General features: G+C 44.4%; 1 protein-coding gene across 1 annotated transcript in view; it reads right to left on the reverse strand.

Moving 5' to 3' along the window:
- Nucleotides 1–26,154, reverse strand: part of LOC126285284 (uncharacterized) — a 207,643-nt gene that overhangs the window by 143,475 nt on the left and 38,014 nt on the right. The window contains exons 2-4 of the mRNA XM_049984572.1: nt 3,624–3,671; nt 3,307–3,354; nt 621–668 (exon numbers count right to left, since the gene is read on the reverse strand). Coding sequence (XP_049840529.1) covers nt 621–668; nt 3,307–3,354; nt 3,624–3,671 — 144 coding nt within the window. The remainder of the gene's footprint in view (nt 1–620; nt 669–3,306; nt 3,355–3,623; nt 3,672–26,154) is intronic.

The raw sequence follows: 26,154 nt of genomic DNA on the forward strand, positions 1-26,154 counted from the left end.
ACACAAAATGTGGAGTAGCAATAGCGAGAAAAGCATTTCAAATGAAAGGAAATGTAGCAACTTTTTCTTTCCATCCAAGAACTTTTCCCAACGCCCTTAGCATGTGCAGTCTTCCTAAATTACTCTGATTTGAGAAACAACTGATTAACAAGCGGTGTCTTAGATCAAAGCAAGCAAATAAGGCATACTACAAGATTCAGTATCCACTACTCTTCATAACGTGTTTAAATCTGTTCCCAACATATTTCTCTAACGTAAACCATCACAAAATTAATGAAGTAAAATGCCATGGTGTTAGTTACAAACAGAAGGGAATATCAACCTTCCATGTTCACGCTGGCAGCAGCCTTCATGTTGTTGTTTGCTGTTTGTGAAACATAAATAAAAAACTTGGTAATAGTGTACAATCACTGATTTAGGTTTAAAATAAATAACGGTAGCTGTTTCCGATCATGTTTGCTTCAAGCAAGTAAATGTGATTCTCCACAACACTCAGTACTTGGTCCACTAATATCATGACCTGTCTAAATAATTTATAGAATATATTTCTTATCACAGCTCTGACAGAATTAATAAAGAGAATATCTTAAAGTTGTAGTTACAAAGTTAATATCGCCAACCTTCCATGCTAATCCTTACAGCAGGCCACATGTCGTTGTTAGCCACTCCTGAAACATAAATAAGAAACTTGGTAATGGTGATTGCACACTGACGTGAACTCGAACTAAATAATGACGACTATTTCAGATCACGTGTATCTGAAGCAAGCAAAAAAGATCGTCCACAAGATTCAATAATTGCTGCACTTATGTTTGTGACTGGTATAAATGACTTACCAGTAATAATAAGCCGTTGTCAGGCCTCTCTACAAAAAGGGGGACACCACAGATGTCAATAATTATCAGCCAGTATCCTTGTTTACAGCATTTTCAAAAATCTTCGAGAAAGTATTGTACTTAAGAGTGGTTAGCCATCTCAACAGTAATGGGATACTTAGTATATCACATTTCCTATTTCAAAAATGCTGTTCCACTGAGACAGCAATATACATTTTCACTGCTCACCTAATTGAGTCCTTAAATAATAAAATGTCACCAATAGGAATTTTCTGTGAGTTGTCCAAAGCATTTGATTGCGTGTACCATGACATTACGTTACAGAAATTACAATTCTATGGTAAAAATGAATAGCATATGAGTGGTTTAAGTCATACCTACGAAACAAGAAGCAAAAAGTTTCCTTATATGGGTCACGTGATTTAAGTAAGTATGCCGCTTCATCTAACTGGGTTGAAATTACATTTGGTGTTCCACAGTGTTCAGTCATGGGTCCCCTTCTGTTCTCGATCTATGTGAAAGACCTCCCTTCCTATCTGAAACAGGAAGCTGAAGTGACACTGTTTGCTGACGATACAAGCACCATTATTAATCCAGTAAAAGAAACTCCAATTGAAAAAGATACAAATAAGGTCTTTGCATAAGTAATAAATTGGTTTCCTGCAAATGGGCTGGTTCTAAACTTTGAAAAAACACAGTACATCCAGTTTTCTGCTGCAAAAAGAACAGTTTCTTAATAAATATAACTCATCAACAGGAGTCAGTAGACAGTGTAGAGCATACTAAATTTTTGGGTGTACATTTAGATGAGAATCTTAATTGGAAAACTCATATTTGGGATCGTCTAAAGCGACTAACTTCAGCAGCTTTTGCAATCAGAATAATTGACAATTTTGAGGATATAGAAATTAGTAAGCTAACACACCTTGCATACTATCACTCTCTGATGTCATACGGAATAATATTTTGGGGTAACTCAACATTTAGACAAAAAGTATTCATTGCTCAAAAGAAAGTGTTAGAATAATGTGTGGGGTTCATAGTTGCACATTTTGTAGGCATCTTTTTAAAAGATTGGTAGTTCTTACAACAGCCTCACGGTCCATTTACTCACTAATGAAATTTATTCCAAACTACATGCACCAGTTTAGAAACAACACTGACAAAAAAAAATGTTCAAATGTGTCTGAAATCTTATGGGACTTAACTGCCAAGGTCATCAGTCCCTAAGCTTACATACTACTTAACCTAAATTATCCTTAGGATAATACACACCCATGCCCAATGGAGGACTCTTACCACCACCGTAACCAGCCACACTGTCCATGACTGCAGCGAATAAGACCGCTCGGCTAATCTCACGTGGCAACAACACTGACATTCATGATTATAATACCAGAAAAAAGAAAGACTTACACTATCCTTTACTCAGCCTATCTTTGGCACGAAAGGGGTAAAATATGCTCTATAAAGATTTTCGACAAATTACCAGATTAAAGAAAATGTCTGACAGACAGCAGTAATAGCTTCAAAAAAATTGAAATCATATCTCCTTGACAACTCCTTCTATACCATTGATGAATTCTTGAATAGGGATAAATAAATCTATAAATATAGTATATGCATTTGTGCCATTTAAGAGAATGGGTTAAATAACAAATATTAATCTTTAACTCTGTTTTGTAATATATACATATTAAAAATTCTTGTTTTGTATGTGCATTTCTTGTGCACTTGACATGTTCCACATCATAACAGCTACCGTACTGTGTGATTGATCAATGGAACACCAAACCAACTAACTAACTAACTAACTTACCCAACACATTTTCTAAAAATAGCCTTTGGTTACCTTAATAACAATTTTTGATTTTTAATCAGTTAAAACTGAAGACTGACTGTGAGAATGGAATTTAGTCAGAGACAATAAAAGATCTGGATGATCACTTGCAAAGTGTGATTAGCGACTTGAAAAGGGATTATGGGATGAAAGACAACAAAAATAAAACAACCTAGTCAAATGAAATCAGGCAGTGTTATGGGAGTTAGTTTAAAAAATGAGAAACTAAAAGTAGTAGATGCGTTTCGATATTTGGATAGCACTTTAATCGACGATGGCTGAAATAGAGAGGATATAAAGTGTGGAGGAGCAATAGGGAGAAAAGCATTTCTAAAAGAAAAGTCAATTTACTAAGTTTCTTTCCATTAAGTTCTTTTCCCAACGCCCTAAGGATGTTCAGTGTCCCTAAATTACTCCAGTTAGAACAAGAACTAAATAACAAGCGCTATTTCAGATCATGAGTGCACAAAGCAAGTAAAACCATTTACCACAAGATTCAGTACATGGTCCACTTCCGTTCATAACGTGATTAAACGACTTAAGCAACATGTTTTCTTAACATACGCCTTAGCAAATTAATGAAGTACAATACTGAACCTTGTTAGTTACAAACTGAAGCATGATATCAACCTTCTGTATTCATCCTTGCAGCAGGCTTCATGTAGTTGTTTGCCATTCCTGAAACGTTCATGCAAAACTCGATAATAGTGTATGGTCATTGATTTAGGTGTACAATTTTATGTGTAAAATAAATAACGCTAGCTATTTCGGATTATGTGTGCTTGAAGCAAGCAAATGTAATGTTCCACAAGGTTCAGTACTTGATCCACTTACGATTATGACCTGTATAAGTAATTTACCAAAATAGGTCTTACTATAAACCCTGTTGGAGTTAATAAAGTGAAATATATTAAAGTATTCGTTACAGTGTTCAGAATATTACCAACCTTCCATAGTCATCTTTGCAGCAGTCTTCATATTGTTGTTTGCAATATCTGAAACATAAATAAGAAACTTATTGTTAGTAGTGACCACTGACTTCAGTCAGAATTAACGATGATTACAACAACAGATAGTGTGTCCTCTATGCAATAAAGATAGGTACTCCAGAAGGGTCCTTAGTGGGTCCACTTATGTTCATGACCTGTATAAATAACTTACTCGATACATTTTAACTATATATGACAGTAGTATCTGTTCCCGAAAGAACAGTTACTGTTAATGACCATGCAGCTTCACTAGAATGAAATGATAATTAAATGGACACACTCGCTGCAAGCAGGCCTTTATATAATTCATTGGGGACATGTTGAAAATGTGTGCCCCGACCAGGGCTCGAATCCAGGATCTCGTGCTTACATTGCAGCTGCTCTATCCATCTGAGCCACCGAGGGCACAGAGGATAATGCTCGCCTGCAGGGGCTTATCCCTTGCATGTTCCTTGCTGGTAGATTAATCTGCCGCGAGTAATGAGTATCATGGGCAAACATCTATTAGGTGCACTACAAATGTAGTGGTGTGGGCATGTTGGCAATGTGGGTCTCACGGGGAGTGTGCAAGGGATAAGTCCCTGCAGGCGCACTATCCTCTGTGCCCTCGGTGGCTCAGATGGATAGAGCATCTGCCAAGTAAGTGGGAGATCCCGGGTTCGAGCCCCGGTTAGGGCACACATTTTCAACATGTCCCCAATGAATTATATAAACGCATGTTTGCAGCGAGGGTGTCCATTTAACTATCATTTAGATCATTTTCTTAAGACACAAATTGACCACATTAGCACAAATAAATGTATCATAGTGTTATTTAGAAACTGCAGAATAATTGCAATGTTCCATATTCATCCTTGCAGCAGGCTTTTTGTTGTTGTTTGCTATTCCTCAAATGTAAATAAAGAACTTGGTAATAGTGAGCGATTACTAATTTGAAATAATGAGCTCTATGTTAGTTCATGTATGTTTGAAACAAGTAATGGCACAGCTTTAGTCTTAGTACTTGTTCCACTCGTGTTCTTTTACTTTATAAATGATTTACCAAATACATTGTGAAGCCCTTCGAAATGTTCGATGTTAGCTGTTAATACTAATATATTGGTAATGGATGCAAATATGGCCATACTGAACACAGCCAGAAGAACAGTGAAACACTCTTACTGCTGCTTGACTGCAAAGTGCTTATTCCTCCGTCTTACACAGTTTTATGTTGTGCAGTCTCAAAGCCAGTAGCGGTGGCCAAGTGGTTCTAGGAGCTCAGTCTGGCACAGCACGACTGCTACGGTCGCAGGTTCGAATCCTGCCTCGAGCATGGATGTGTGTGATGTCCTTCGTTAGTTAGTTTTAAATAGTTCTAAGTCTAGAGGACTGATGACGACAGATGTTAAGTCTCATAGTGCTCAGAGCCATTTGAACCCTTTTTTTTTACCACGGTATGTGGGCAGAGACGTCGAAGTACCACAGCCAAACAGACTCATGTGACACAACTGAGGGATTCGGACGTCAAGACTGCACGCAAATGCATGATTCAACTCCATACTATCTTATGACACTAGAAAAAGGACAAGACTTTTTAAGCCCCATTGGGCAGGAATGGGTTGAGACTTTTCATATACCAACTTATGGAAGCTTGTACGGTATAAGTAAAATTCAGTAAGAAGTCTGTCATAAAAGTAAATGAATGCCGAGCCACTGTAGGAAATATTTAATCTATTCATAAGTCATCTAGACGTTCTGCTGGAATTTTTAAGAATAAAAAATGTAACGGTTTCTGACTATTTCAATATGGACTTTCTTTACAAAATTTCCATTAAAAATCTACTGCAGTCAGTAACATTTTTTATCCAAATTAATTCCTAGCGGAAACTTTCCAACTAGCATATCTAATTGTTTAAAAATAGCCATAGATAAATTACTTCCAGAAGGTTTTAATAAATAAACTTATTGCCTTAATGAGTGTTCTGTCGGTTATTAATAGAATGTTTTATACAATATGGACGAAAAACAAATGGCACTAGCACAAGTTCTTCAGTATTTACTGTACAAGCCGGTTCTCGGCTGTTACGCCATTCAGATAAATATGTGCGGCTCTGAGACTTTTGTGGGGTCAAAGGTTGGACAACAGTGCAACTACAGAGTATCTCATTTGCTTTTGAAAGGCTACTACAGCTAATCTTAGCATAGGACTTAATCGAGTGGGATCAATTCAGTCAGAAATTATGTGGTGTAAACATATTTTTGGACTCATCAGTCATATCACTAGTTTGATGCTGCCCACTTTGAATTCCTCTTCTGTACCAACCTCTTCATCTCAGAGGAACACTTGCTCCCTAAGGCCTCAACTATTTGTTAATGTATTCCAATCTCTGTCGTTCTCTAAAACTGTTACCCTCTAAAACTGCTTCTAGTACCCTGGACGTTATTCCCTGTTGCCTTAACATATATTTCATCAACCTGTTCTTTCTTCTTGTCAGTTTTCCATATGTTCATTTCTTCGCTGATTCAGCGGATAACCTCCTCATTCCTTACCTTATTGGTCCACCAGATTTTCAACATAGCTCTGTGGCATCATCAGTCGCTTCGATTCTATTCTGAACCGGTTTTCCCACTGTTCATGATTTATTACCATACAATGCTCTTTTCCAATAGTACATTCATAGAAATTTCTTCCTCAAGTTAGGACATATTTGATTCTAGTAGACCTCTCTTGGGCTGGAATGTCCTTCTTAGTTGTGGTAGTCTGCTTTTTATGTCCTCCTTGTTTCGTTCGACATGAGTTTTTTAGGGAAATTTATTAACTTCATCTGCTTCGTAATCACAAATTGTATTGTTACGTTTCTCGCTATGCTCGTTTTTCAACTTCTCATTAGATTTGTCTGTCCTCAGTTTACTCTCAATCCATGTTCTTTAATCATTAGACTGTTCGTTCCGTTCACCTCATCCTGTACTTCTCGTTCGCCCTCACTAAGGATAGCAATTGCATCTGCGAATCTTATGACTCATATTCTTTCCCCCTGAATTTTAATCCCACTCTTCCGATTGCACTCTTAATGTTGTTGCCCTTGCTTTTAATTTCTCTGCAGGTTGTTTTGATTTCTGTATATGGTGAGTCTATCATTCCAATGTTCAAATCTTTTTTAATTGATTCTCATATTTCCTGGAGCCATTTCGCCTTGAAATCCAGGCTCTGCCTAGTTATTTCATTCCTAAGTGGCTTACCGGGGTGCGCTCCTGTCTTTCGCTGAACGTCTTTGCACTTCGTTCTTTCGTCAATCAGCTGAAGTGTTTCTTCTGTTACCAAAGGCTTCGTCAAAGTTACGTTCCTAGTAGCTATGTTTATCTTTCCGACATATATGATTACTCGTTTTAGAGACGTCCACTACTCTTCAACCGAACTGCGTTTTGTGTTATTCCTCATCGCAACACCCACATCTTTAGCGAATTTCAGACGCATCTCATCCCTTCTGAGAACTTCAGTACCGCCCTTCTTTCTACACTCATTCTTCCATACGATTCTCTTAAACTTCAGTTTACTGTTCATAATTACTATATTGTGATCTGAGTCTATATCTGCTCTTCTGTGCACTTTACAGTCCAGTATATGATTTCGGAATGTCTGTCTGTCAAGACGTAATCGAGCTGCAATTTTCTGATGCTGGAACAGGGTGTTCGCTCGTACGATGTAGACTTTCACGGCTGACGTCTTCTTCAGTTGTGGGCTGAGAGGTCTTGTTCGATGCATAAAACTACATTCTGACATTTCGTTTCCAACTGCAGGAGACATTTTCCAACGTGAAACGGCTACAGCCGCTAAGACTTGAGGGCCTCCCGCCTTTATAGAGCGCATAAAGGGCGCCACCGTACGTCACGTGATGCCGACTGAATTGACTATTTCGGGATGGTGTCATCATTCTCGATTAAAACTAATCGATTGTCTTTCTGTTGGCGCAAAGTCGACATCCACCTTTTATCTGATTTCAAAACGTATTTTTTTGTGTTAAAATTATTATGGTGTTTATGAATCTCTATTACGTCTCTATACATGCGTGCATGATAATGTGTTGTCCTTGTTATAACGTCCGTACATTGAATTTTATTTCGTCTATCAACTCGAAAAACATCTTCTGATACGGCCTAGAGCGTCTAACACACAGATAGGTTGGTCAGGTTGCTCGCAGATACTCATCTGGCTTCCTTCTGACACTTGGCCATCAGTGGCACTGAGAACCAGCTCTCATCAGACATCACAACACACCTCCACCTTGCCCTCAAATGAGCTCTCGGTTGACACCACTGAAGTCGTGAATAGCGGTGGTTTGGGGTCAGCGGAATGCACGCTACGAGCCGTCTGGTTCGGATCTGTCCTTGAAGTAACCTATTTGGAAGAGTTCGTTGTGCCATAGCGGCTCCAGCAACTACTCAGACTGCTGCTGCAGATGCAGTACGGTGCGCCAGAACCGTACGTCGAACCCGATGGTATTCCCTCGCGGTAGTGAGTGGCACGTGGCCGTCCGGAGCCTGGGTCTTCCTGCGACCGTAAAGTCGGGTGGCAACCGCTGCCAGCAACCGTGTGCAGTGGCTACTTTCCTGCCAAGTCTTCCTGCAGTATAGCAGAAGGACCATCAAGCTTCTCGTAGCCCTGTTACAAGACATCGTTCAAACTCAGTGAGATTTTGGTAACGGCGTCTTTGTCGCTTTAACGACATTCTTGACTAAAATCATCTCACCACGTCCAAGCCCAAAGGTAACTAAAGTCCACGACCGTTATGGTGTGTATTTAAAGCAAATGTGATTTGGATCCTCATAGGGGCGTTACTAGCGCCTGTATTACGAAACTGGCGTGAAATTTGAATAGACGTCATCTGTTAGACGTAGAAACATGACTACCAACAGGTAAATGAAACAACTGTAATTACACAAAGTGAGATTTAAACAGTGCAGGTGAAACTACACTAAATAAAATAAAGCAGAGTGGAGGTAGGTAGGACATGTTCCGGGATAGGACATGTTCCGGAACCGAAGAAGCGAGATAGCTGGCTTGCATACTGATCCTAGACGCCCTGGAACAAGACCGAGAGCGTTATAACGTCACTAATGGAGAGCCTAGGAGAGTTGGCATGTACTGAAAATGGGATTATCAGAAAAGTTATTGAGGCGTTGCTTTGTGCTGTGTTGTATACTTCGCCGCCTGTCTAACGTCGAGGTTTATAACCAGTCATCAAGAGGACAAAAGCGCCGACACTTCGTCCATGACATCACTGAAGCCCGACTACACTGCTGAAGCGCAGATCGACGATTGGGACTTTCATCACGAAGCTTCCGTGGGAGCGGCTACTGCAAAAAGTCATCTTAATGCAGAGGATGCGACAAGACGACAAAACGCGAGTGTGTGCCAGGCTGACATACAATGGACCGTTGGCAGGATTTAAACCCAAGATACTGCAGACTGAGAACTTCTCGGATCGCCAGTGAAAGTCTGGTCACCAGCAGTCATCTGTTATTTAGTATTTACCATTTCTGGAAGATTCTCTAAAAACCTTATGTTCGTATTGATATCATACAGGTCCCTTTCAAACCGCACGCTTGTTTCAAATGCCCCTGGAAAAAACCTGCAGTAGATGTGATAATGAAATTGTGCCTTAGTTAAGCTGGAACACACCAAATAATTAATATTCCTGCGTCAGACCTGCCAACTGTTGAGGACAGCATCCAGCGTGACTGCATGAAGCGAAAATGGTGATTCCACAGCAGAGTGTGCAAAAAGTAGTGTGGTTTGCAGAAGCAAAATTACCTACTACTGTGCGAAGTAATTATCGTCGGTTGTGCGGATTGTCATTCTACTGATGTGGGAACAATTAATGAATGGTATTGTAAGTTTCTGGCAGCTGGAAGTGTTCTGAAACATTCTGGCAGTGCACGACTGAAGAGGGCACCAGGAAAGCCTTTTTCAGAAGTCCACGTAAATCAATTCGGCAGGCATATTCAATTTACGTAATGTCAAGTACGTCACGACATTAGTTACAAACATCAGAATATTTACCAACCTTCAGTATTCATTCTTGTAGCAGCTTGCGTATTGTTATTGACCGTTTGAAACCGCGAATTATTATTAAGTAGAGGACTGACCTAGGTGACGAGTGAGACTTCATTCAGTGTTTGCTCCAGGCTAATAGAATAGTTATTATTACAGTTGGAACACCTACGATGCTATCTCACATTTCCGATAAGTTTAATATTGTGCCCAAACAATGAGCAGTACAATCTTGCGATGCTAGGCGCCTCTAGTTATGTCTTCCAACTAACGGCCTGCCACGTGGTGTCTTGGTGAACTAACCGGTATGGACGTTGCTTCTGATTTTCTAACAACGTGTTCTCCTGTCTTTGAATTTTTAAATGACTGACATGAAGGAATGAAGAAACTGAATTAAATTTTGTTTTAAGCTTCAGCTCTGTAGAACTGCAGCTAAAAACCCCCGCTTGTTAAAGGAGGCTTTTGTTGATCAAACATTGAATAAAGCAAGAACATGGAGTTGTTCAAGAGCTTTAAAGGCGGTCGGAAGTCTGTGGAGGATGACAGGAGGAATCCAGTCATCATGCATAACTCCGGAAACGTTCACGAAACTATATAGAGTGATCCTCAAGGGTAGAAGACAACAATCCATGATGTTTGTGAAATCGTTTGAATCTGCTGCGGGACACGTTAGCGCATTTTAGCTTATGAATTGGGCACGAGACTAATTGCATCAAAATTTCTTACTCGTCTTTTAAACGCTGACTGACGAGACCATCGGGTTCAAGTCTCCATTAAAGTGCAAACAACATTTCTAGATGATCCAGATTTCTTAACCCCGATAATAACTGCCGATGAATCAAGTGTGTACGGTTGTGACCCTGAAAAAAACAGCAGTCTTCGCGGTGGAAAATAACATTCTCTCTGGGGTCAAAACAACAAGCTAAATCGCATTCGCACATTCACAGAAACATCAAGTCAACGCTAATGACTTTTTTCTTTTGTTGTTACGCTCAGTGTATCAACCACAACAAATTTATTTCGTGGTGTCCCGTATTCACAGAGAAGCTATACTTCGATGTTTTGAGGAGACTGAGGTAAGCTACACACACACTGCGTGAATAATGGAAGGAGAACAGAGTACTTGCATCATGAGAATACATTCGCTCAAGGTGAGGGAATTCCTGCCAAAAAACCAACATGGAATCTGCCTCCCCCGCTCCCTCCCTGATCCTTCTTGTTCAACTCAGCAACTTGCAGTTTCCTCCTGTTCCTGAAAATGAAGTTGAAAGGACTGTGTTTCCATTCCATAAAAGAGTTTCAATAGGTGTCACAATTAATTATGAGCTCGATTCAGCCAACAGTCATCTAGCAATTCATCAGCAATTGAGGAAGTCGCTAGATGCGTTGCATACAAGCACGAAAAGTCTACTTTGAAAGTCACAGTCGAAATTTAAGACTTAAGGCAACTTCTCTGATTTTAATGGGGATATCCGCAGATATATTGTAATATACTGATGTGCCTGTATTTTTCTGCAGACATGTCAGAATCAATTTTATCTTCGATTAGGATGCATCTATATTTACATTTATACTCCGAAAGCCACCCAACGGTGTGTGGCGGAGGGCACTTGACGTGCCACTGTTATTACCTCCCTTTCTTGTTCCAGTCGCGAATGGTTCGCGGGAAGAACGACTACAGGAAAGCTTCCGTGAGTGCTCGGATCTCTCTAATTTTACATTCGTGATCTCCTCAGGAGGTATAAGTAGGGGGAAGCACTATATTCGATACCTCATACAGAAACGAACCCTCTCGAAATCTGGGCAGCAAGCTAAACCGCGATGCAGAGCGTCTCTCTTGCAGAATCTGCCACTTGAGTTTGCTAAACATCCCCGTAACGCTATCACGCTTACCAAATAACCCTGTGACGGAAAACACCGCTCTTCTTTGGATTTTCTCTATCTCCTCTGTCAACCCGACCTGGTACGGATCCCACACTGATGAGGAATACTCAAGTATAGGTCGAACGAGTGATTCGCAATACATTACATTTGTCTACGTTAAGGGTCAGTTGCCACTCCCTGAACCAAGTGCCAATCCGCTGCAGATCTTCCTGCATTTCGCTGCAATTTTATAGTGCTGCAGCTTCTCTGTATACTACAGCATCATCTGCGAAAAGCTGCATAGAGCTTCCGACACTATCTATAAGGTGATTTATATATATTGTGAAAAGCAATGGTCCCATAACACTCCCCTGTGGCACGCCAGAGGTTACTTTAACGTCTGTAGATGTCTCTCCACTGAGAACAACATGCTATGTTCTGTTTGCTAAATACACTTCAATCCAGCAACACAGCTCGTCTGATATTCCGTAGGCTCTTACTTTGTTTATCAGGCGACAGTGCGAAAATGTATCGAATGCTTTCCGGAAGTCAAGGAAATGGCATCTACCAGGGAGCCAGTATCTAATATTTTCTGGATCTCATGAACAAATAAAGCGAGGTGGGTCTCACACGATCGCTGTTTCCGGAATCCATGTTGATTCCTACATAGTAGATTCTGGGTTTCCAGAAATGACATGATACGTGAGCAAAAATCATGTTCTAAAATTCTACAACAGATCGATGTCAGAGATATAGGCCTGTAGTTTAGTGCATCTGCTCGACGATCCTTCTTGAAAACTGGAACTACCTGTGCTCTTTTGCAATCATTTGGAACTTTCCGTCCCTCTAGAGACTTGCGGTACACAGCTGTTAGAAGGGGGGGGGGGGGGGGGGGGGAATTCTTTCGCGTACTCTGTGTAGAATCGAACTGATATCCCGTCAGGTCCAGTGGACTTTCCTCTATTGAGTGATTTCAGTTGCTTTTCTATTCCTTGAACACTTGTTTCGATGTCAGCCATTTTTACGTTCGTGCTAGGATTTAGAGAAGGAAATGCAGTGCGGTCTTCCTCTGTGAAACAGCTTTGGAAAAAGCTGCTTAGTATTTCAGCTTTACGCGTGTCATCCTCTGTTTCAAAGCCTTTATCATCGCAGTGTGTCTGTATATGCTGTTTCGATCAACTTACTGATTTAACGTAAAACCATAACTTCTTAGGATTTTCTGTCTATTCGGTACATAGAATTTTACTTTCGAATTCACTGAACGCTTCACGCATATTCCTCTTTCCGCTAACTTTGGCATCGTTTAGCTTCTGTTTATCTGAAAGGTTTTGGCTGCGTTTAAATTTGCAGTGAAGCTCTCTTTGCTTTTGCAATAGTTTCCTAACTTTGTTGTTCAACCACGGTGGGTTATTCCCGTCCCTCACAGTTTTACTGATCTACGGTGGGTTATTCCCATCCCTTACAGTTTTACTCGAAACGTACCTGTCTAAAAAGCATTTTACGATTGCCTTGAACTTTTCCCAGAAACATTCAACATTGTCAGGGTCAGAACAGAAATTTTCGTTTTGATCTGTTAGGTAGACTGAAATCTGCCTCCTGTTATTGTTACTAAACAGATAAACCTTCCTCCCTTTGTTTATGTTCCTATTAACTTCCATATTCAGGGATGCTGCAACGGCTTTATGATCACTGATTAGCTGTTCTGCGCTTACAGAGTCGAAAAGTTCGGGTCTTTTTGTTACCAGTAGGTCCAAGATGTTATCTCCACTAGTCGGTTCTCTGTTTAATTGGTCGAGGTAATTTTCGGATAGTGCACTCAATATAATACCACTCGATGCTCTGTCCCTACCACCCGTCCTAAACATATGAGTGTCCCAGTCTACATCTGGTAAATTGAAATCTGCACCTAAGACTATAACATGCTGAGGAAATTTATGTGAAATGTATTCCAGATTTTCTCTCGGTTGTTCTGCCACTAATGCTGCTGAGTCGGGAGGTCGGTAAAAGGAGCCAATTATTAACCTAGCTCGGTTGTTGAATATAACCTCCACCCATAATAATTCACAGGAACTATCCACTTTTATTTCACTACATGATAAACGACTACTAACAGCGACAAACATGCCACCACTGGTTGCATGCAATCTATCCTTTCTAAACACCGACTGTGTCTTTGTAAAAATTTCGGCAGAATTTATCTCTGGCTTCAGCCAGTTTTCCGTATCTATAATGATTTCAGCTTCGGTGCTTTCTATCAGCGCTTGAAGTTCCGGTACTTTACCAACGCAGCTTCGACAGTTTACAATTACAATACTGATTGCTGCTTGGTCCCCGCATGTCCTGACTTTGCCTTGCACCGTTTGAGGCTGTTGCTCTTTCTGTTCTTGCCCGACGCCAATCTAACCTAAAAAAAAAACCTCCCAGTCCACGCCACACGACCCCTGCTACCCTTGTAGCCGCCTGCTGTGTGTAGTAGAATCCTGACCTATCCAGCGGAACCCGGTACCCCACCACCCTATGGCCCAAGTCGAGGAATCTGCATCCCACACGATCGTAGAACCGTCTCAGCCTCTGATTCAGACCCTCCGCTCGGCTCTGTACTAAAGGTCAGCAGTCAGTCCTGTCGACGATGCTTCAGATGGTGAGCTCTGCTTTCATTCCGCCAGCGAGACTGGCAGTCTTCACCAAATCAGATAGCAGCCGGAAGCCAGAGAGGATTTCTTCCGATCCATAAGGACACATATCATTGGTGCCAACATGAGCGACCGTCTGCAGATGGGTGCACCCTTTACCCTTCATGGCACCTGGAAGGACCCTTTCCACATCTGGAATAACTCCCCCAGTATTCACACGGAGTGCACATTGGTCTTCTTCCCCTCCCTTGCAGCCATATCATTAAGGGGTCCCATTACGCACCTGACGTTGGAGCTCCCAACTACCAGTTAGCCCACCCTATGCGACTGCCACGATCTTGCAGACTGAGGGGCAACCTCTGGAACAGGACAAGCAGCCATGTCCGACCGTAGATCAGTATCAGCCGGAGACAGAGCCGGAAACCGGTTCGTCAGACAAACTGGAGAGGCCTTCCGTTCAGCCCTCTGGAATGTCTTTCACCCCCTGCCATACCTCGAGACGACCTCCCACTCTACCATGGGTGAGAGGTCAGCCTCAAGGTGGGCAGTATTCCGGGCAGCCACTGCCGTAGTCCAATCGGGGGATGAGTGGGAAGAGCTCGCCGTCCCCAACAAACTCCCGTCTGGACTCCCACAGTATTGCACATTGGCAACAGCCTCAAGCTGTGTGACTGAAGCCAACACTGCCTGAAGCTGGGAGCGAAAGGATGCCAACTCAGCCTGCATCCGAACACAGTAATCGCACTCCCTATTCATGCTAAATACTGTTGTGCAAAGAACGTCTGAACTAATCTACAGAGAGTACAAATAATTCGACACAACATTTAAACCGTTATTAAAATACAAGATTGCATAGTAAATGCAGTAATGCTGCTACTTGCGCATTGCTGACACACTGCTCGGCGGCAGAAAGCTAACTGTACTATCAGTAACACACAAAGACTATTTGAAAGAAATAAACAAATGACAGACGACTACGCAACTTTACACGTCACAAATATTAAAAAGAAGCTGAAGTAAAAATTTGTGCGACAGTCAAGACTATTAAACCAAGTCTGCTGCTAACAAGGCTGATGCGCTAACCACTACATCACCCTAGCACTGTGGCTCACCCCTAGAGCGACTACCCTACTGCAGTGCCCTCCATAACACAAACTTCAATTCAGGTAGTCCGTGCAGCTGTTCTAGCTAGACTTCTATGGTGGTGTAGTGGTTAGCACAAGTGTCTAATAAGCAGCAAAGTTTGGTTCAAGTCCTGCCTGTGGCTCATAGCTTAATTAATTCCTTCAGCTTCTGTCCTTGCCAAAGAAGAAGAAGAATAATCTGTTGTGAACTTACGCTTCAAGTGCTTTTCTAGCGCAAGTAGAATTCCGATGCTGTTCTCTGACTGACTATACGAATGAATCATGTACTATTCTACTGCAACTGTACCTGTAGATTTTTAATACAGAGACTAATAATATTTCGAGAGCACATCCAATCTGTCATTAGTTTTGAGAGAAATCCGACTAATGGACTAACTTCACGATAAGTAATACCAGAGACATCAATAAATCAAAATACAAACATTAAAAAATGTTTTGCGTCACCCTAGGTCCCATTACTCCTAAGGATAGACGTTGACTGTGGATATTGCATCACAGACACAGTCCCTTTGACTGTTCAGATATGTCACTAAACCCGCCCAAAGATGTAAACAACCACGCGTGGAGGAACTGTCGATGACATGGCTCGCTCAAGCCGCCCAAGGGCTACTACGGGCCGCGCGGGATTAGCCGAGCGGTCATAGGAGCTGCAGTCATGGACTGTGCGGCTGGCCCTTTTTTTTTTTTTTTTTTTTTTGCAGTGGATGACCGCTACCTACGAATTACGGCTCGGAGGGACCCTGACAGCAACGCCGCCATGTTCAATATTGCTTTTCGTGCAGCCACAGGACGTCGTGTTACTACTCAAACTGTGCGCAATAGGCTGCATGATACGCAGCTTCACTCCCCGCATACATGGCGAGGTCCATCTTTGTAACCACAACTCCATGCAGCGCTGTACACATGGGCCCAACGACAAGCCGAATTGACCGTTCAGGATTGGCTTCACCTGCTCTTCACCGATGAGTGTCACATATGCCTTCAACTAGACAATTGTCGGAGACGTGTTTGTAGGCAACACGGTCAGGCTGAATGCCTTAGACACACTATCCAGCGAGTGTAGCTAGGTGGAGGTTCCTTGCTGTTTTGGGGTGGCATTATGTGGGGCCGACGTACCCCGCTGGTGGTCATGGAAGGCGATGTAATGGCTGTACGATACAAAAATCCCATCCTCCAACCGATAGTGCAACCATACCGGCAGCATACTGGCGAGGCATTCGTCTTCATGGACGACAGTTCGCGCCCCCATCGTGCACATCTTGTGAATGATTTCCTTCAGGATAACGAGATCGCTCGACTAAAGTGGCCAGCATGTCCTCCAGACATGAACCCTATCGAACATGGCTGGGAAAGTCTCGCAGTATGGTGGTACAATATGCAATGTGTAGTTTTCATGAGCAATAAAAATGGCGGAAATTATGTTTATGTTGACCTTTATTCCAATTTGCGGTACAGGTTCCGGAACTGTCGGAACCGAGGTGATGCAAAACTTTTTTTGTGTGTAAAAACGAAACGCGTCTGGTGTAATTCTTTTTAATTACGAGTACGTTAAATCTTGGTTATCGTGACTTGTTAGGTATTTGAAGACTGAAGTTATAGCTGAAGTGCGCTCCTGGTGAAGATTCCAGCTCGGCTGACATCTGGGATATGTACAATCGTATGTTTACAGATCAGGTATATTTGTATTTCTAATTTAACTGATGATCAGCACGTTGTGGAAGTCAGGCTCTGATACCTGAATGATTCTACGAATGGCGCTTGGAATACTCAATATCACAGTTGGCTGTCAAAGGTACAGACAGCGTGACTCACTTTTGAAATAAATATGTTTATAAATTACTTATATCTTCTCAGCTACTTGTTAATTTAATTTATTCGCTTACTTTTTGAAGGGGGATTTTTTCTTGTTGCGGCCAATTCAGTAGGGTGACCAGATCCATTGTGTCAAATCTGATGTCTCTCATCCTCCGTATGAGACAATTAACGCCTTACTCGTGGTAACGCCTTCAAATATCCCTCACGCACAAACTGTTGCTGATTGGCTTACAGATAACATAGAATATTAAAGATCTAGCAGCCAGCATATTATGTGAGTCCCTATATTGGCTTTGTGAAGTCTGGGACATTTGTCGTTTCTGAAAAATACCGTGGTGACCAACGTAATACCTCCTAATGTCGAGTGGGGCGTCCCCTTGCCCGGTACAGTGCGGCAGCTCGACGTCGCGTGGACTCAACAAGCCGTTGGAAGTCAACTGCAGAAATGTAGAGCTTTGCTGCCTCCATAGCCGTGCATAATTAGGAAACCGTTACCGGTGCAGGATTCGTGCACGAACTGACCTCCCGATTATGTCAAATAAATGTTCGATGGCATTCATACCACGCGATATGGATGGCCAAATCATTCGCTCGAACTGTTCAGAATGTTCTTCAATACAATCGAAAACAGTTGTTGCTCGGTGACACGGTGCACTGTCATCTATAAAAATTCCGTCACTGTTTGGGAACATGAAGTCTATGAATGTCTGAAAATGTTCACCAAGCAACCGAACATAACCATTTCTAATCAATGGTAGGTTCAGTTGGATCAGAGAACCATTCCATTCCATGTAAATACAGCCCACACCATTATGGAGCCATCAACAGCTTTCACAGTGCCCTGTTGACAATTTGGGTCCATGGCTTCATGGGGTCTGCGCACACTCTAACCCTGCGATTAGTTCTTACCAACTGAAACCGAGACTCATCTGAGCAGTCTGATGCCGAAGTAACATCGTCACGATCCCAGGAAAGGCGCTGCAGGGGATATCGTGCGAGGCACTTGCGTCGGTCGTCTGCTGCCATAGCCCATTAATACCATATGTTGCCGCATTGTCTTAAAGGATGCGTGCATCGTACGTCTGCTGTTTACTTCACGCAGTGTTGCTTGTGTGTCAGCACTTACAACTCTACCCCGCACGGTGCGGTGGTTGTTCGAAGGCCCTCGGCCACTGCGTTCATCGTGGCGACAGGCGAATGCCTGAAATTTTTGTATCGGCACATTTTTGGAGCTGTGGATATGGAGTTATTCAATTTCCTAATGATTTCTGAAATGAAACGTCCCACGTGTCTGGCTGCAACTGCCACTCCCAGTTCAAAGTCTGTGATTCCCGTGGTGCGGCCTTCACCACGTCGGAAACCTTTTCACATGAGTCGCCTAAGTACAAATGGCAGCTTCCTCAATGCACAGCCCTTTTGTTCCTTGTGTAAGCCATACTACTGCCATCTATATTTGTGCGTATAGCTATCTTCTTGACCTTAGTGTGTAGATTACTTACTACCCCTGTACGACAGAAGGAAAATACGACTAACTAGTCTTAATCAAAGAGTACAATGCTCTTACACCCACTGCTGTGCGTTCCACTCACTCCATCCGTTTAAATGTAGCTAGGAAAATACGGGACGGGGCTGCTGCCAAAATCCGAACGCTTTTCAAAACTCGCAAGCTCAGCAATTACGCTATGCCAGCAGCTTCGTTCATAATTGGGGCACTAACCAGAGTTTCGAGACATGTAAATGGTGTTCGGAGGGCATGTAACCTCAACTGCAACAAGACCTGTCAAGTCTTGTATAAAAGCTGATGACAGAGTCACGCTACCGTGTAGAGACAAGCAGGCTCCAAGCAGGCGGGTACTGTGAGCTTGCTGCCGTCGTGTGGCCGACAGCATTCACCGTGCTGGAGGCTACGCTGCTGAGGGTCGAAAGGCAGTCCTTGGCATTACTGGGGTTGTACGTGACACCATTTCTCACGACCGTGGGCTGGCTGCGAGGCCAACATCTGATCATGGATGCTGTGGGCAACAGTGTACACCGGTACCGGCTCGTAGATTGTTGGATCAATAAAGAGTCTACGTGCACGCCATCTGCCTTGTTGCAACCGCCTACCCTTCGGGTGGGTTCCCGTAGCACTTCTCAAACCCTCAAATCCACAATGACCAGCACAGGCGGGAGAGCCATCAATGTCTTCGTTGTTTACGACTCCGTACTCAATGGTAAGAGAGGTGGGCTACAAGAGGTGTAGCAAATGTCGTCACAGGAAAGCTGGACAGTCGCAGAAATGGTTATTGAACCAGTAACAAAAAAGAACATTTACTTAGCTTTTATTCTTCCAAATGTACAAAGACTCATTTTAAATGATGCAACAAGAAACAGACTCCAGCAGTCACAAAGTCGGTAAAGCACGGAGGATGAACATGGAGGCGGGACTTGGCTGTGAAACGAACTGGCGCCGGGCGGGAGTCCGCTGACCGGCTACCTCCGGCCGTTCTCTATCGCGGCGGCAGCAAAATGGTTCAAATGGCTCTGAGAACTATGGGACTCAACTGCTGTGGTCATCAGTCCCCTAGAACTTACAACTACTTAAACCTAACTAACGTAAGGACATCACACACATCCATGCCCGAGGCAGGATTCGAACCTGCGACCGTAACAGTCCCGCGGTTCCGGACTCCGCGCCTAGAACTGCGAGACCACCGCGGCCGGCGCCAGATGGAGGATTCGAACCTGCGACCGTGGCAGCAATGATGTTCTGGACTGAAGCGCCTAGAAAGGCTCGGTCACAGCGGCCGGCGCAGTGGCAGAGGGCGCTCGAAGTATAGAGCTGCTGAAGGTGTGACAAAGTTGACCCGCATCATTGGGTCCGCCATATCCGTCGCCAACTTGGTATGTAGACAGTTACAAAAACTGCTCTTCTACCCTTCTGTGCCAGTCATTGCACACACAACACGTAACATTTTGGTGCCCATCACGGAACATGTATGTGACTCCCCATCTTACTGCAGCTCGACGTTTTCGTATCAGCAGTGGTATTGTCAATGGTGCTACGCTCATCGGCAACCCAACTAAGTAGTGCCATATACCTATTATAACCACTTAAGGGGCTCTTGGTTTCATTTTTCCTTTCTTTGAGTCCATATCTTTTCTTCCCTTTCTGTGTAGAATATAATGGGAATTAAAGTGAGTTTGTGTTTTGGAGATATATGCAATTGTAAGGAGAAGAATTTTGTGTAAATGGTTGATGTGTGTAGATGTTACTTGTTGTTGCCATGTAGGTTATAAGCTTAGGATACGTGTATAATGGGATGGCAGAGCGATTGGGTGAGGCCGGCGATACTCTGTCGAAGACGGATGCAGATCCAAAGAGAAGCTTTTTGTCAGGTTACGATAACTTCACTATTCCTGTTCGTTTACGATCATGGAACTTGAAAAGGCAAGTAACGATGTTGAGCGAGCTGCAGCTCCTCCACAGCATCCGCTGGTACGACGGCCTCTGGCTGCCGACTGTGTGCCTCGCCGCCACTGATTTCTGCTCTGCGAAAAGCTCGCAGTCCCTGTTCGAAGTACGGGCAGCCCAGCCGGCTGCATCATGCTCCAGCGTCCCGGAGACCTTGCCTCTTTCGAGGCCCAGCAGCGGTAGATGTGGATACGCCGTTGGCACGATGCGTGTCACAGACTGGACGTCACATAAGTACCCAGCTGTTTGACGGTCGTGAGCTGGTTCGATTGGCTTTAAATTCTGTATGTACGTCAATCCGAACAATGTAGAATGTCAGAACTTGCAGAGGGTTGGGCTGTCGTACTTCCTGCAGACTGGCCTGGACCTGGCGCACGTCATCTTTCGACACAAGGGCGGCTGCTTCCGCTGGCCACGCAGTTCAATGACCATTGCTGGCTGACTGTTGCTGTGGCCTGGGTTCCATCTTCTGCTTTAAAATTCTGCTTTAGTTGTAGTTACATGCATATCGTTTGATGTATGCAGAGTACTTTTTTTTTTTTTTTTTTTTTTTTGGAACTGTTCGTCTCTTCTTCCATTTCAGCGCCACACCCCTACTGTTATTGCATTTTCTACTAAGGTATTTTTAAAACGCAGGATAGTGCTGATCATGTGAAGCACAGAGCTCTGTGGCAGCAGTATCTTATGGTTTAAGTTTTTTGTCCTAACATCATGTGGCAGTGACTCAAAGTTGCAATACACTGAAGGCATCACGTGGATGCGAGACAAGTCATTGGCCTGATTTCACCAGTTAAACGACTCCAGGTTAGCCAGGAAACAGAGCACACGATTCTAGGAATCTTTATGCAGTATCATATGTGTACCAACAGTTACAGGCTATAGTTGGGAAAGCGGTTGTGGTTAAATTAAGATTGAGCACGCGATTACCTATTCTCTGACACACTAAGACACAAGAGGCAACCACAAGTGTTTCGAATACATTTGCCGTGTGCCTTGCGAATCACTGGCGACGCAGTGTGTACAAGTAGGAGTGTTAATTTTTCACCACATAGCGTTGACGCTACATGCAATACAGATACGAGCTACTACAATACTTCGTACTACACTATTGTAGCGCAAAAGATACGAACTGAATCTACTTATGTCTCTGCAAACTGTGCGACATTGATAGAGGGGGTCATCCTGTGTGGCAGCTGTAGTGTTACTCCGGGAATGGCGACTTCTCTCACATTAGTGCTCTACGATTTACAGTTTACAGACAAGCAATACCTCTCCAGCATCACTTTGTCTAGTTCTCTTATGCGGGTAGACAAAATAACTTCATTGAGCTCGTTTTTATATAGTAGATTTATTTTCAGTTTATAAAGTGAGTGCTCCTTGAGTGAGATATTATGCAAAATACACTCCTGGAAATGGAAAAAAGAACACATTGACATCGGTGTGTCAGACCCACCATATTTGCTCCGGACACTGCGAGAGGGCTGTACAAGCAATGATGACACGCACGGCACAGCGTACACACCAGGAACCGCGGTTTGGCCGTCGAATGGCGCTAGCTGCGCAGCATTTGTGCACCGCAACCGTCAGTGTCAGCCAGTTTGCCGTGGCATACGGAGCTCCATCGCATTCTTTAACACTGGTAGCATGCCGCGACAGCGTGGACGTGAACCGTATGTGCAGTTGACGGACTTTGAGTGAGGGTGTATAGTGGGCATGCGGGAGGCCGGGTGGACGTACCGCCGAATTGCTCAACACGTGGGGCGTGAGGTCTCCACAGTACATCGATGTTGTCGCCAGTGGTCGGCGGAAGGTGCACGTGCCCGTCGACCTAGGACCGGACCGCAGCGACGCACGGATGCACGCCAACACCGTAGGATCGTACGCAGTGCCGTAGGGGACCGCACCGCCACATCCCAGCAAATTAGGGACACTGTTGCTCCTGGGGTATCGGCGAGGACCATTCGCAACCGTCTCCATGAAGCTGGGCTACGGTCCCGCACACCGTTAGGCCGGTTTCCGCTCACTCCCCAATATCGTGCAGCCCGCCTACAGTGGTGTCGCGACAGGCGTGAATGGAGGGACGAATGGAGACTTGTCGTCTTCAGCGATGAGAGTCGCTTCTGCCTTGGTGCCAATGATGGTCGTATGCGTGTTTGGCGCCGTGCAGGTGAGCGCCACAATCAGGACTGCACACGACCGAGGCACACAGGGCCAACACCCGGCATCATGGTGTGGGGAGCGATCTCCTACACTGGCCGTACACCTCTGGTGATCGTCGAGGGGACACTGAATAGTGCACGGTACATCCAAACCGTCATCTAAGCCATCGTTCTACCATTCCTAGACCGGCAAGGGAACTTGCTGTTCCAACAGGACAATGCACGTCCGCATGTATCTCGTGCCACCCAACGTGCCCCAGAAGGTGTAAGTCAACTACCCTGGCCAGCAAGATCTCCGGATCTGTCCCCCATTGAGCATGTTTGGGACTGGATGAAGCGTCGTCTGACGCGGTCTGCACGTCAAGCACGAACGCGGGTCCAACTGAGGCGCCAGGTGGAAATGGCATGGCAAGCCGTTCCACAGGACTACATCCAGGATCTCTACGATCGTCTCCATGGGAGAATAGCAGCCTGCATTGCTGCGAAAGGTGGATATACACTGTACTAGTGCCGACATTGTGCATGCTCTGTTGCCTGTGTCTATGTGCCTGTGGTTCTGTCAGTGTGATCATGTGATGTATCTAACCCCAGGAATGTGTCAATAAAGTGTCCCCTTCCTGGAACAATGAATTCACAGTGTTCTTATTTCAATTTCCAGGAGTGTATATCAGCAGCTGGAGCTGTCAGTGATCTACCACCACGAACAGCCTGCCCCAAGTGCAGCTTGCTGTCAACATGTATTCGAAAATGTTGAATTTTATCGTCTCGAATATCAATGGCTGGAATACTTTTCACAGGAGGAGAGGTATGAAATGCGTCACCCTAACCTTAGTTCTCCCAGCATCTCAAGAGGCGGAAATGATTAAACTGGCTCGCTCTGCAACAGAAGTAGATCTCATAGGCGTTATGGGATTTCGGGTATTTTAACGTAAGTCATGCAGTGAATTACAGCACAGTACTATTCCAGATAATCAGTCGCATTCCATCAGACATATTCACCTACCTTGGGAGGTATACAGTTGGCGTATGGTAAGTGGTCCCTCCCAGTGGAGATCACTGTCCAAGTAGCAGCAGTTCCTGAGCTGAAGAGACTGATGCAGTCTACCAATAACGCAGCTAATGATGGACAGCAGAAAGATGTCACATTTAGAAATCCCATTCCTTTCCCACCAACAATAAAAAACGTCACTGGCAAACACACTCTAACAAATCAAACATGCTTTAGCCATTGTTTAAAGGAACGTATTTTACATAAAAGCTCACTCAGCAATTGCAAATAAGTAATTACTTAATACACTGAAAGTAAGTCCACTCTATAGCATGAGCTCAGAGGAATGATTATGTCCTCTCACGTAAGAAAACTGGACAGGAAATGCTGGAAATGGATAGTTTGTCTAAACTGAAAAACGAGCAGCACGCTTGGTATCAGAAGTAGTCTTGCTACAATTGCCATACAGAATTATAAAGAAACAATTTATTTCACTAACAATGCAGAACAGTGTACAGAGAGTTACATGTAATCTGTAGCCATCACTGCCAAATGTAGCTGCTGGAGTGCGGTGGGGAATGTTGGACGTGGACGGAAACTGTCAGGATGTGCCATATTAGATCTCGGCCGTGATCTGTAAGTGTTTTATTATTCCCAGCTACAGTGCCACGTTCCTGCCTGTCTACGTCATAGGGTCCCACGATGCCGTGGATGCTACTCCACTGTCTGCAGGACAGCTTCACGCGGAAGCGCCACCTCAGTGACCGGTGCCGGCGCGTGCAGCCGCAGAGCTTCGACGCCGCCAGGACGCGCTGCTGGCCTCCCTCCCTGTTGCCTCAGCGCCGCTCGCTGTAAGCAGCAGGGCGTCCTGCTGCCTGCTTCTTCGCCGTCGCGCTTAAGATCGTGGCGACAACAAGTGCCTGCGAACCGACGGCCAAATCTGTGGCCCTAGCCCCGGGATGCCTCCGGCGTGTGTCGGGAGCCGAGTGCCCGCCGCTGGCTGACTATGGAGCACGCGTCGGCCTCAGAGGGTCGAACCAGCACCCTGCCGTGGACCGGAATGCTGGCGCCCCATCTGCTGCTGCGTGTAGGTGGTGGTCTGGCAAGCCCCGCCGTCCAGGAGAGCTGCCACACTTGAATGACCCTCGTTAGAAAACCGGCACCGTTTTATATGTCGCTGTGCTCCTCTGTTTTGCGCCACTCTGGGTCACGTAGTCACTACACCTAAGTTGGGCAAGTGGGCCCCTTCTGCCTGTAACTTGCGCCGTGCAAACCGCTGCGTTTACTCTTTCCAGCAGTTCTAGGGCACTGTGGCCGCCATTCTACTTTGCAACTGCTGGTAAGCATGACTTACTGCCAACACGCTTGCACCTGGCTCCAACTTGTGCCCTCAGAAATACTGCACTGAATCTTTTCCCTGTCCTAAATGGTTGTGCCACTACAAGTCTGTTCATATTCTTTTCTTGCGTTAGTATTAGTAGTAACTAGAAGACATTGCTTAGGCATGTTTGAAACCTGTGTCGCCAGTGATTCATAAGGTGAGTAGTGGAAGGGCCAGTATAACTCTGTGAAATACCTTGTAGTTGCTCATTGTGATGTAGCGAGTGAGAGGCCACCTGCTCGCTCTTCAGTTTGCAGACTTACAAAGGAGGGAAGTGCATGACTGTAATCCAGCTGTCTATGTCCCCTCACACATCTAACCTCCAACAACCTCCACCCATCCAATCAATCACGCCCCCAGAACACAACTGATGCCTTGCTTCGCCTTTACTGTAGTTATACTATGTACAAACATTTAATACTTGTACTTAACCAACTTAATTTCGTTCCATTGAAACGTTATTTATAATGATCTAAGAGTTTTCAATTGCCTGCAATGTGGAAACTATTACTCCTGAAGACCTTTGAACCGTGTGTGGTTCGCGGTCTTGCCGTTTATTGCTCGTCATATTGTGTTTATGGTTCTGTCGCCTCGTTTTAATTCGATTTACTGGCGTCACTAGGATGCTAGTTTACTTGCCCCTGAGTGGCAGAGCGCTTATCGATAAGTGCACTGTCGTACTATCTCTGAAGCGACCGCTAGTATTCCCGGGTCGTCGTATGTCTGGAGTTTAGACGGCGACAGAACAACAGCCGGGGACGGAGCGCCAGTGAGACGTGTACAGCCAGTACTTGCCGACCGCTGGCCACACACATGAACTGTCCGACAGAAAGAGATTGGAGCGGGAACGGGCGTCGGTTGGTCGTGGAGTTGGTCGTCTCATTGGGCGACGTGTATTTAGTCTTTTGGCCATTTCTGGGTCTCGTTGATCAGTCATCCTGCCGGACGTGGGTCAGTTTCTTCCTCGTGCAGAGATGTCGTCACCGATGGGCAGTGTGCCTCGGTCGCCGTGTCTCCGAG

This window comes from Schistocerca gregaria, chromosome 8 (genome assembly GCF_023897955.1).
Source record: "Schistocerca gregaria isolate iqSchGreg1 chromosome 8, iqSchGreg1.2, whole genome shotgun sequence".
Taxonomy (NCBI): Eukaryota; Metazoa; Arthropoda; class Insecta; order Orthoptera; family Acrididae; genus Schistocerca; species Schistocerca gregaria.